Source organism: Asparagus officinalis, chromosome 4 (genome assembly GCF_001876935.1).
Source record: "Asparagus officinalis chromosome 4, Aspof.V1, whole genome shotgun sequence".
In the NCBI taxonomy this organism is placed as follows: domain Eukaryota; kingdom Viridiplantae; phylum Streptophyta; class Magnoliopsida; order Asparagales; family Asparagaceae; genus Asparagus; species Asparagus officinalis.
This window is the reverse complement of record NC_033797.1, coordinates 54,931,767-54,943,705: the sequence shown is the minus strand read 5'-3', so window position 1 is coordinate 54,943,705 and position 11,939 is coordinate 54,931,767. Positions and strand designations below refer to the sequence as shown.

At 36.5% G+C, this 11,939-nt stretch overlaps 1 protein-coding gene across 2 annotated transcripts; it reads right to left on the bottom strand.

The window, feature by feature from the left end:
* LOC109837477 (maspardin) lies at nt 1,011–11,568 on the bottom strand. 2 transcript variants are annotated; one of them, XM_020405737.1, is made up of 8 exons: nt 11,269–11,566; nt 10,421–10,546; nt 7,801–7,899; nt 4,985–5,127; nt 3,685–3,793; nt 3,059–3,166; nt 1,851–1,991; nt 1,011–1,574 (listed from the first exon to the last, which is right to left on the bottom strand). In XM_020405737.1, the coding sequence occupies exons 1-8, from the start codon at nt 11,338–11,340 to the stop codon at nt 1,257–1,259; spliced, it is 1,116 nt and encodes a 371-aa protein (XP_020261326.1). In that variant the 5' UTR covers nt 11,341–11,566; the 3' UTR covers nt 1,011–1,256. The 2 variants fall into 2 exon arrangements, with proteins under 2 accessions (XP_020261326.1, XP_020261327.1); XM_020405738.1 differs by lacking the exon at nt 3,059–3,166 and having other exon boundaries at nt 11,269–11,568.

The following is an 11,939-nucleotide window of genomic DNA, read 5'->3' as shown; positions in this document are numbered from 1 at the left end:
CCAAAATTCTCCAAAAGTGGGAATACCAATAAAATGGGGAAGCTGTTGGAGATGCTCTTAATACAAAATCAAGATATAATCGATAATTTAATGTGTATATTTATCGAAAATGAAAGGAGAAATTAAGTTTATAAAGTTAAAGACTTAATAATGATATACTTCGACTTGTAAATTTTCATAATCTCAAATTAACAGTACCAATTTATCTGTCGTAAACAAAATCTGACTGAGGTACGTAAAGAAATACTCAAAAGATTAGCGGGGTATATAATTTTCAGAAGATAAAGAAGGAATCCTTATTTGTATAGAAATCTTATAGAGAATCTTTGGTGAATGAGAAGATCGAGGATGCTCTTGTGACTGGTGAGGCAAAATGTCGCAAGTTGGAGTCATGAACAAACGCACCATTTAATAGAAAAGCAAGAGTGGAGGTTATCCACCTTACAAGTTACAACGACAAACGACCAAACAATGTGGTGAAATTATGACTAGAAAAGACCAATATTTCCTCTCTCTCTCTCTCTCTCTCTCTCTGGTGGGATAAGAATTCAGAAAATATTGTTACTGTTAAAATCTTATTCGGGACATCAGAATCCTAAATTTCTGAAGACATGCCGCCTATTGTAGCTACTTAGTTCGGCAAAAGTCCGCCACCATTTTCAAATCCCTGAAGATAATAAGACATCCCAAAATTTTGCTCCAAAGACAACTAATTGCTAGAAGACACCACGCTAAAGATCACCATATTTCTAGCTTTCAAATCTCTCAAAGATATTACAGCACCACGAATTACATAAAGACTTACTGATGTACACACAGAATAATCACATAACTATAGGTGCAAGAGCAAAGGAAATCTTTTCCTACTCTACTTTTTTTTCCCCAAAGAAAATATTTCAATCAAGATTGAAAGGTCAGAAAACCCTCTTGAAAGACCAACCACGCACATAAAGGAAAAAATAAGAAGAAGAAAGGAAAGTTCAATCCTGACACGCATGAACAAACTAGTCTCCAACTTCAACTTCAGAATCAATGACTTTTTTGTTTCAGCAGAAACTCAAAAATAGCACTTACACATGTACATTGGGATGTGCCAAGTCAATCAGTCCATCAACATGACTTTAACTGTTACAAGATCATTGAAACGGGAAAAAGAATTACCATAGCAAACAATAATAAAGAAACACGTTTCCAACGAAAATTCATTCCAACCACAGACTAGACCACAACAGGTTCAATACTGTACACAGGGTTTTCTAGGCTTTCACCATAGTTTTAGAAGTAAAGTACATTGCTTCTGCAAAGGACTGCAGTAGTAGGAGGGTATATAATAAGTGTGCAAAGCTAATACCAGCACTACCTGAGACTTGTCCATCTGTTTTGTGAGTTTCTGATCCAAACGATTGAGGCAGGTGATCATCATCATGGGCTCCTGAGCCCCCCTCACCTTGGGGAGTGTCATCAGGATGTTCATCAAATTTTTTCTCATACTCAGAACCCCCAGCACTACCGTCCCTTGAGATGCCAGGAACTTCGTCAGGCTTTGCGTCTACTCCTACTCGTCTAAGATGAAGCTGTGCAAAATTATAGGTTTAGGACAGAATGCACTAGAAAAACAAACGGTAAATTACAGAAAATCACACAAGGTTTGCATGATAGACACAATAGCCCCCCCTAAGGTACATATTTATAACTGTGTCCCTGTACCCATACCCGTACCCATACCAGCACCCGTACCCCTACCCATGCAACTTAGGTTGAAGGCTTGGCTGTCAGTCATACAAACCTCAAGGGCATTTTCTGTAAATTACCCAAAAACAAATCGCACGATAAGAAAATTTGTAAGATACCTGAAGGTACAAGTTAACCTCATCTGGACGTGAAAGAAATGGAAAATCACCACCACTTCTCAGAATCGCTCGCCTTGCGCCAGGATATCTTTCGGTCACTTGATCTTTTAGTTGTTGTGGAATAGCACAATAGTCATTTGTCTGTGACAAGAATAATCAACTTTAGCAAAGAGAATTCTCCCTGCTGGAGCCACAGTTTAACTGCACAAGTAATTCAAGAACGAAGCATGCATTTCTTACTACCTACTTTTATATTTTAGTAGTATGATAAGTTGATAACTACTTCTATGTTACTTGGGTGATTCTAACTTAAGCTGTATCTGACCAGTACGTACCCACACCCACGCCAACACTCCCTTCAACATTCCTTGAACATGAGTATACACTTTCCTTTAATTGTTCCATTTAAGGACGTGGACTAGGATGGCTAATCAACTTAAGGTCTGATTGACTGCAAACGTTTAACCTTATCTGAGTCGTAAGCGTAAGCATATTTAACAACATAACCATCTAACACTTTTTCCAACGTGGGGCTAAATTCCACCTCGTCTCTTTCTAAACCAAACCTACACTTAACCAAATATGTCAGACACTCGTTTACAAACCTTTAGGGGTAAGTTTCAATAAACCCCCAATACGTTTGGCCCCCAAATAAAAAAAAAATAAAAAAAACCCAACAAACACACAACCAAAAAAAGCCCAAAAAGAACTTTGGCAGTTCCAGAAAACCCCTCAAACGTTTCTTTCTTCTCACTTAATCCCCATAACGGCATCAGCCCATGTTCGAGCTACCGAGAATATCACATAAACATCAAAAATATGTTTTGGGGTTTTTTTCTGAAATCCCCCAACTTATTGGAGGTTTAGTGAGAGTTTCAAACTTTTTGGTGTTATGCGCCAAATGCCCAAACTTATTGGTGGCATAGTGAAATCAACCCAATCTTTAGAGTACTAAAATTATAACCCTCAACCCTCACTACAACTTCGGATTTTTCATGTTATGGCAGTGACCTTTGACACTTTGAATGCGTTTTCTGTAATTTTTCCTGCAACATTCAGACAAGCTTAGGCAGTCCTCAGTTGTACTAGATGCAAACTTTTTGATGGCTTCAGACAAAAAAATTCAGTTTGTCTGATCAAACACGGCAGTGAAAGTTAACTTCTTTAGCCCTGGAGAAGAGGAAGTAATTCAATAGTAAATAACATACATCCATAATTGTGATGAAAGAATCTGAAAGCAAGAGGGGACCAACTGATGCGGCAGAAACAGTCAACATTAACCTTGAAGACAAGTCCTCTCTTGACAATGTCTCCACCTGAAAGGGGGAAAAACTCTAATTTTACAACTGACAAATAAACAACTCAAGCTCAGTAACACTGAGCTTTAAAACACATCACGCCATTTTAAGAAAAAACAAATTGAAAGGGTGTACCGTACACGCGCGCGCACATCCAGACACATATCAAACTGGTACTCCGCAATAAAATTTTATTTAATGAAGAAATTCTAATTTGAAGTTCATTTGTTCTTGAGGCACATACATGAGAATTGAGAAGCTTGGTTCACCCATAAAAAGATCAAAAATAAGAAGAAAGATCTCATAGAGTTTACAGTACTTTAAAAAAATTTACTTAATGAAGATCAAACTAATTCGAGCTTCTAGTTCAGATTACTATTCTGAAGATCTTTATATGCATGCTATAGCCTGAACCCAAACTAAACATCTCCATGTTTGGTGAATTTACTAATAGCGTTCCATCAGCATTTATATTTTTCACAAATTATCTTGTAAATGAACATGACAAATATATCAGAAAAGAATAGCATGCACACCTGACCGACCACGAAGTCCACAGAGTCTGCAATAAATGGCTCATGTGGACCATCACGTATTCCTGTTAAGATGTATCGCTTCAGCAGAAAAGAAGGGGTCCAACTGACACTGCAAGAAAAGAACATTTATGCCAACGATCTCTACTTGACTGAAATATTATGTGCGTGCATATGATGTCTATCTTCTGTTAAACTAGTAACAAATATATGAAAACCAATTAAAACCACATTGTCAATCTGCATTACAGTTATTCAGCTATAAATTTAAAGAAACGATAAAAATCTTACAAGATGGCCACTCTGTATTGCAGTTATCCACCGTTCAAACTTCAAACCCAAACCAATCATGATACAAGGTGATCTACCATGATTTACAATAGATGCATGATATTCTAATAAAACTGCATTTAATGCGCAAATGTGCTACAAAGGAACAGAAACCAAAAACAATATCTGATAACAATATTTTTGAATTTATTTGCAATGATGCTGTAAGCCATCAGTATCAAGTAACTGTGTGGAAGAATGTCATTACTAACATATAATAAACATGAACTACAGAACCATAGATATCTCTTCCCGGACCACTCTACAGTCCGCATTATCTACCTGCTAGATTAGTGTTCTTCACTTCTTCTGTTTTAAGGAAAAGACAAATCTCAAAACTCAATAACCTCCACATTTACAATTGCCTTTGGTTTCTATAAATTGAACCATTGAACAACAGAGAAGAGGATGGTCAACACTAGAAGTTGTATTTTAAATCACTAAATCACAACAGAAATAATGCGTCCATCAAGAGGTCGGTTAATTAAACAAACTGCATACACTCAACCCCAATGAAATAGCTTGAAGCCTGAATTGAAAGGCATTTAGAGGCATTTACAATGAAGTTACATGAAAATGTTACTACTACATTGCCAAACCCTTGATCCATGTCAGAAACTTCTCCTTTAGAAGGACATTTCCGCTTTATCTTACATGATGAGTACTCTCTTTTATTAACAAGTTCCTGATTTTGATTAAAATCATGGTTGATACTGAAGAAACTCGCATGTGGATCTCCTTTGATTATTTCCTTAGACTCGGCATGCAACTTATCAATAAAAACCAAGCATATATGGCCACCAAGACATCTCTTACAAGATCATAAATGAGGAAAGTTATCCCTAACCAAGGAAAAATAGTCCATAAATTACAGCATGAAAAAGCATTACAAAAATCAAGCAACATACGCAACCTATAGAAACACTTCGGGCAGAACCCTAGCAAACTGATCATAGAGAATGGATTCACATACATAGGGGACCATGGCATGGCTGCTGCAAACTTGTGTGTGTCCAAAAATGAATTTGAAAGAACTAATGATTTAACTCTCCGTGGACGGTGCTGAGCAAAAATTTGAGCTAAAAAGCCTCCAAGGGATGTGCCATAAAGATGTACCTGCCGAAACAGACTGGCCAACTATGAGTATTCATACTTCAAAAGAGGAAACACACAAAAAGCAAGATCAAACAACTAGAGCATATTGCAATACAATAAAAAAGGAAGCGCAAATACAATCAAACTTTTTTGTATATTCCTTCAAATCCTCCTAATCAGAAGCAGTAATGACAATCAGCCATATCTTAGACAATGATGGATTCGTATTCCGTTGAAGAAAGCTTTTAATTTTTCCTATGGAAGATCGAGGTTATATATAGCTTGTAAGCTAGTTTTACAGAATGAGAACCAAAAATTTTCCTAATGAATTTTAATGCATCTAGTATCAGAAAGAGGAAAATAAGAAATGCAGCTTGATTACACTTGATCTCAGTGTATACTAATTAGTATACATGAAACTATAGGTAACACTCCTTCGGTGGACAGTGGACACTGAAAGCTGAATGCCTTATATGCTAAATCTCTATCATAAGTACACTACTTCAGTTTATTATAGAAGCATGAAACTGTGGGTCTACTTGCATGAAACAAGAAAACTAGGGATAGCAAGTTCTAATAATTGGCCAGGCAATATTCAAGAAACAATGGTGTTCAGAAACAACAGACCAATATCAACTTGTCTTATTGATAAAAGAAAACAACTTATTAGGTTGCCCCTTTATGAAATTATGTTTAATACTTGTATATGTATCGTAAAAATTATACAATGATGAGATAGGGGGTATCATCAGATCTTGTTTACCATCATGGGAAAAGACTATGGAAAATCAAAATAGAGGTCCCCAAAGATCTTGATTGGTTTCCATTTCAGTCAATCAAGCCCAAAATAAATCATATCTTTCACCTTCTGCATATACGGTAATCTGTGATAATTTCATCATATGAATAAAAATGGAAACCTAGAATATGCTTCTTAAAGCAGATGGCCTTGTGACAGTGTACACTAAGTGACCAACAAAAGTTTCTGATTCCATCTCTCATCCAAGTTTTCCCCCATTTGGACCCTGCATATAGCGGGAGCTACATGCATCGAGCTGCCTTTATGCAACTTTTTGCCCGTTAAACCTAAGATAAGTATCTTCTCTGCTTTCTGCATCCACTAAAAGTTTCCACACACTAAAATTTCTGTTTGGGATAACCCTGTGCATCCATGTCGTCTCGACTACAACTATTTGGTTGCAGAGAACCAGATCCCTATAATTTTATTATCCCTTTTATTCTCTTCAGCTCCATATAGGATAATTGAGACGAGGCATTAAAGACCGGCAAAACCACATGTTAAAAGATCCTCTCACAAAATAAACTTAAGCTCTATTAGAATTTGCCACAACCCTTATGCTGGCAGGCGGCTGAAAAACTCACAACAAATCAGATTTCAGCTCTACGTTTGCCTATGGCTTTGATGACCGTCCAATCAAGGAAATTATCCAGTCAGGGAAATTAAAAGGCTTCAAATTTTGCCAGGGGACGCCATATTAAGATCACAAAGAACCTTTTGTGGATTCACTACTAATCATGTTCAAGTCCATCAGTCAAGTTGTGATTTAACCTGGGAGTTTCCCATCAACCCGTCACTTCAAGAGAAATACTGCTTCTGTCCTTAATAAATTCATTTTCAGATTCATTCCAGCCATAGTTGTATGGAACCTGGTTTATTCCGGATCACTGGACAGGTACTGAAACATGGTATGCCACTCATTGGGAATCGAGTAGGAGTGGAGTAGGCTTATACGGTACACCAGGCAACATGCTACGCTTTAGATTCGGTTCTTAGATGGTAATTGATAGCAGCAATGGTATAAGAACCTTGAGAACCATGTTGCAATTAAGATATGCATACTTTATGTGCTTAATTTCTCACGTTTTTTCTTGCTTATTCATTTAAAAAGAGTTACTTTTTGTTTCAAAACTTTAACTGCTTTAATTTACACTTTTTGTTGTTTACTCATTTAAAAAGAGTTATTTTTTGTTTCAAAACTTTAAATGGTTTGATTTCTAAATCGGGCAGCTGGAGTTGGTGAACTGGTTGTGTTCCATGTGAATCTGGGACGATTGAACCTAGGCCGCAATTCGCTATAGGGTACCACATTCCCGACTTCTACGAATTTCCAGAATTCTCATTAGCACAAGGTAAAATTGTAAATATTTCCTGTAGTTATTTGCCAATCTTTTAATGCCTTTTATTATTCTATTGACCTATTAGCTTTACTCTGACCAACTAAAATCCAAATGGACCAAACTGTTGCTGTCAAAAGATTGACTGTGTTGATTATAAATGGCAGTTCACTCTTCAAAGATGACAAACTCTCCCTCAACTTTGAAGTTTTTGTTGCTTAAAGGGTCGTTCTTTCTGCATCACACTAATGATTTTTCTTAGTCCCATCCATGATTTTTAAATAAAAGTCCTTTAATATTAGAAATATAGCATCACGATGCTAAGCATAAAAAGACGTACTAATCAAATTTATTAAATAGAAATTAGGGCTTGAAGCCAATCTTTTGACAAAATAGATTAAAAAAACAAATAATTGCAATGAACAAAAATCTTCTTGTAAAGCAAATAACAGCAACATTAAACCTCAAGCAAATTAGATTAAATAGTTGAAAACGGTAAAGTCCGCTTAAATGATCATAACTGAGCAATGCTAAAAAAAAGAAATTGAACTGCCTCACATGGTAGACATTGATTGAATCCAAGAATTTCTCAAATAATTGAATCCACTCAAGATGGTTGCAGATGCGTGGTATATCAACCGAGATCACCCGATATCCCTGCATGAAGTTTCAGGATCATATTCAAATATTAATTGAAAACAGTTAAGAGTATCTGATGACAGTATATGGATTTTTCAAGGAATGGGAATAGGAACACAAATATGGATAAGATGATGTATGTCATTGCCACCAAGATGACATCTGCTCTACATGTTTTATCGACAGTATAATTATAACTCAAACAAACAAGAGCAGGCATGCACTTATTGACGTAAGCCATAAAATGTGGAGTGACAAAGATGAAACTTTTCCTTTTTCCTTCTTTTGGTTTGAGAGAATGTGGTGTGAAATGGGTGGTAAAACATTTTCAATACTTAAGTGTGGTATAGAAGTGTGTTTTGACTTTTAAGAGAACGAACAAGGTCAGGTATTAATCAAATCTTACCTCATCGGCGTCATCGCCACCACCATCATAATCATTTAGGGTTTCTCTATCCAAATTGTCGTGGAGCAGAGCTCTAAAGTGAGAATGACTATTGAAGAGTGGTATGAAATTGTTGCGTATGGGAGTAGAGCCAGGTTATTAACATAAGTCTCATTATCATCGTAAATATCTAGCATCTTTGCATGAAACCGGATGGGACCAATGGGCTCTGGATCACAAACCTAAGTGAGAAGGCTCCACGGTACAATCTGACAAATTTTACAACATCTGCCAATCAGACAGAAACCTTCCACGTTTGTCCAGATTCATAGTTCTAGGAAAATACTCTTCCAAACAAGTGATTGACATAAAAGTAATTCTAGGAGAGTCATTTTGCAATAGGAAGCCTAACTCACCAGTTATGCAATTCTGACCTAATAACCAGGTATCAACCTTCCAAAGTATCATAAGGCTTATGAAGACAGTGATTCTGGACAAAGATACAAGTCCATGTACCAGCAAACATTTTTTGACCACCTTATTAGCCATTGAAGTACACTATGACCATTACCCTATGATTCAATGACTATAAATTTACTCCAGTCTTCATATTCAACAATAATGATAGTCTTACTATGTGCTTGAATTAGATGATGTGTTTTGCCTTACCTGGATATGCTGATATAGGCAGCAAGATGACACAAGATAAAATCTGAAAGTGCACATGACGCATGAAAAAGTGTCAACTACATAACTCATCACGCTACTACGTGCAAATATGAAATACCAGGTTTCTCATCATGCCTCACTTGGATGCAATTAAACTGATTTATAATTTAATATCTATTTATCCTTATAGAATATGACTTTAAATGTTGATAATCAGGTTGGTACTTTATATGTTTTATAATGAAAATTCAAATCCTTAGTCTCAGACCTTGAGTTGAATCTGTTTTGGATCAAACAAGTAGTTTATATACATCTGTTTCACAAGATCATGCTAATTTTAATATCCATGATGACATATGTGGTTACAACTTCTTGTGCCTTACAGATCCAGAAAAAAAAATCAATTCGAAATGTTATACTGATATGCTATATGCTGATGATAGTTTCGAGCTTTCATAATTTCACAGAAGACAGAACAATAACAATTTTTATAAGCAGACATGGTAAAAGATATGTCATCGTGTGTGACCTTTGCGCAAAAGATTAGAACTTTTGATTGCGGTCTCTACAAGTTGCAGATCAAAATAATTCAACCAGATCATGCCTACACTGTACCAACAACATCCATATTGGTACTTTCATTGGTTCTGAGACAATTTGGAAGTCTGTAAGATAAATGTGTATAGACAATTAGTTATGAGTTTAGTGCGTTTAATGTCTGAAAGCAAGTTCCACACAATCTATGTCTATGTAACCAAAATTGCATCGTATTGTATCCAGTGCTGGAAAGAACTCGGAATCAAGGCATTCGTAGGACAAGAAACAGTGAGAGAGGGAAGGGGCATGAGATGGTATCTGGAGCTTGCAACCATCAGCTGCGCAATATCTGTATTAACCATTTACTACTATCTCTGATAAAACAGGGACAACCGTTATGCAATTGTATAAACTAAAAACATCTTGACCAATATATGTAAATTTCTAGCCAACTTGCAAGTGTATCGGTGAGGCACAATATAGCATATGATTGACAGACTCTTATGTCCTGCCCTTACCCCGATAACAACCAAATTAGTACCATGAAGAGGGGATTATATGGACAGGAAAGTAATTTTGATGACATCTGTTATTTTCGCTAGCCAGAGAAAGCAACCAGATGTGCGGACAACTCTTTCATACTACTATTTGACTTCAACGTGATAGGTCAAACATGGTAAATATTGCTAACATGATCAAGTCTGACTCTGCTTATGGCCAGGATTCACAAGTAAACGCTTCTGCCCGTATTTTAAGGTAGCAAATTAGTTAGCCTAAGAAAAGTGGACTCTTTTCCGACATTAGACTTCAGATAAAAGTTAGGAATTTCTAAAAAAAAAGGCTGATATTGTTTTGATTGAAAAACATCAATCTCACCCAATGTACATGTTTACTACGTACACAAATAAATAAAACACTACGTTAAATAAAAAGGAAAAGGCATTGTACCTTCATGGACAACGACAATATCTGTTTGTAATAAACATCAGCAGTTCCTGCAATCCCCGGAAGGCAAATAAGCGGAGGCACAGCCTTAGGACCAAAGTCATAATATCTCCACTGTTTAGATCCAATCTGAAACGAAGGAAGACAGTATTTGATTCTAAGGAACACGCGAAACCATCATAAACTGAAATCAAAAGTGAAGCCGTTAAGCTACTCAAGCTCCCATCACGAGAGTTCAACTCCAATATTTGTTTATAAATTGTTATATCTATCAATGACCTGCATACAATCAGACGCACTTATAGCAGGATGTTATCCAATTAACTAATGGCATGTTTGGATGGAGGGTAGAGAGAGGGAGGGGAAGAGAAATCTAATTTTAACCTTGTTTGAGAGTTTCATTTAGGAGAGTAGAGGAGGGGAATGGGGGGAAATTTGAGCCAAAATCTTACACCCGACCAAATTGGGGTGTAATGAAGGGTAAGGGAAGGAAGGGGAACTTTTCCACTTCCCTCCTCTTCCTGCGCTTCCCAAAGTCATCTCCCAAACATACTGTAAGGTTCTTGAGTTTAGGTGGTAAAATTCAGAATGTTTGAAGATTGCATATATCGGATCATCGTCCCCTCAGTCTAAAGACTTCAACACTTTTGATCAAAACGAGTCTTTTTTTCTTTTCTCCTTCATAAAAAACAACAAAACTTGAAGATCCCAAAAACCTGCTCTAATAAAATTCCTTTCTCTGACTCAATTAATAATAACAACAGGATTATACTCTTTTGCTGGAATTGGAAAAAATTAGGGGGGAAAACAAAAAAAAAAGAGAAATTGAGAGAGAGAAAGAGGGATCATACAGAGATCTTGTGCAGAGGGACTTTGGATTTGAAGTAGACGTAATCTCCCGGCGCCGATGAGACGCCTTTCATCGCTCTCTTCTCTTCTCTTCTCTCTCAAGATTCTATTTATTTATTTATTTTCCAATAACGCTTATTATAATAAATCAATGATCAGTTAACTCGAGCGCAGGAGAGAGAGAGAGAGAAGAGGAATGGGGAGGAGCGGAGGAGCACGTGTAGTTGTGGCAAAGGAGAAGAGAAATGATTGTCGACAGTGGGGGCAGCTTTTGGAACCTCCCTCTCGGATTCAAGAATTTGAGCAAAGGGGGGAGCAATTAATTTTGGATTTGGATTATTTTTACCGTCAGGAACTACGGAAAGGACCAATTTAAGTTCAACACTTGTTATGTCTTAATATCTCTGTTTATTACACTCATGCTCATTAGTTATTTGAAAAGAATCACAATTGCCACCTCGACAATAGATGATCATGATTAGAATACGAAAATCTCTACTACGTTTCGTTAGTAGAGAAAATCTGAATTGCATTAGGTTCTATGAAAAATAAATTTTTTATTATTTATATATGTAAGTAATATATGAGCAATAATAACTTTTTAAGGTCCGTGACAGGTATATTCTCAGTATCTTTTATGTTCCCGAAATTTGCTTCTTCCAAATTATCATTT

Coding starts and splice junctions, on each gene's coding strand:
- LOC109837477 (XM_020405737.1), bottom strand. CDS start 11,340: ATGAAAGGCGTCTCATCGGCGCCGGGAGATTACGTCTACTTCAAATCC. Junction 10,547..11,268: donor TCCCTCTGCACAAGATCTCT/GTATGATCCCTC, acceptor CCTTCGTTTCAG/ATTGGATCTAAACAGTGGAG. Junction 5,128..7,800: donor ATTCAATCAATGTCTACCAT/GTGAGGCAGTTC, acceptor CTGTTTCGGCAG/GTACATCTTTATGGCACATC.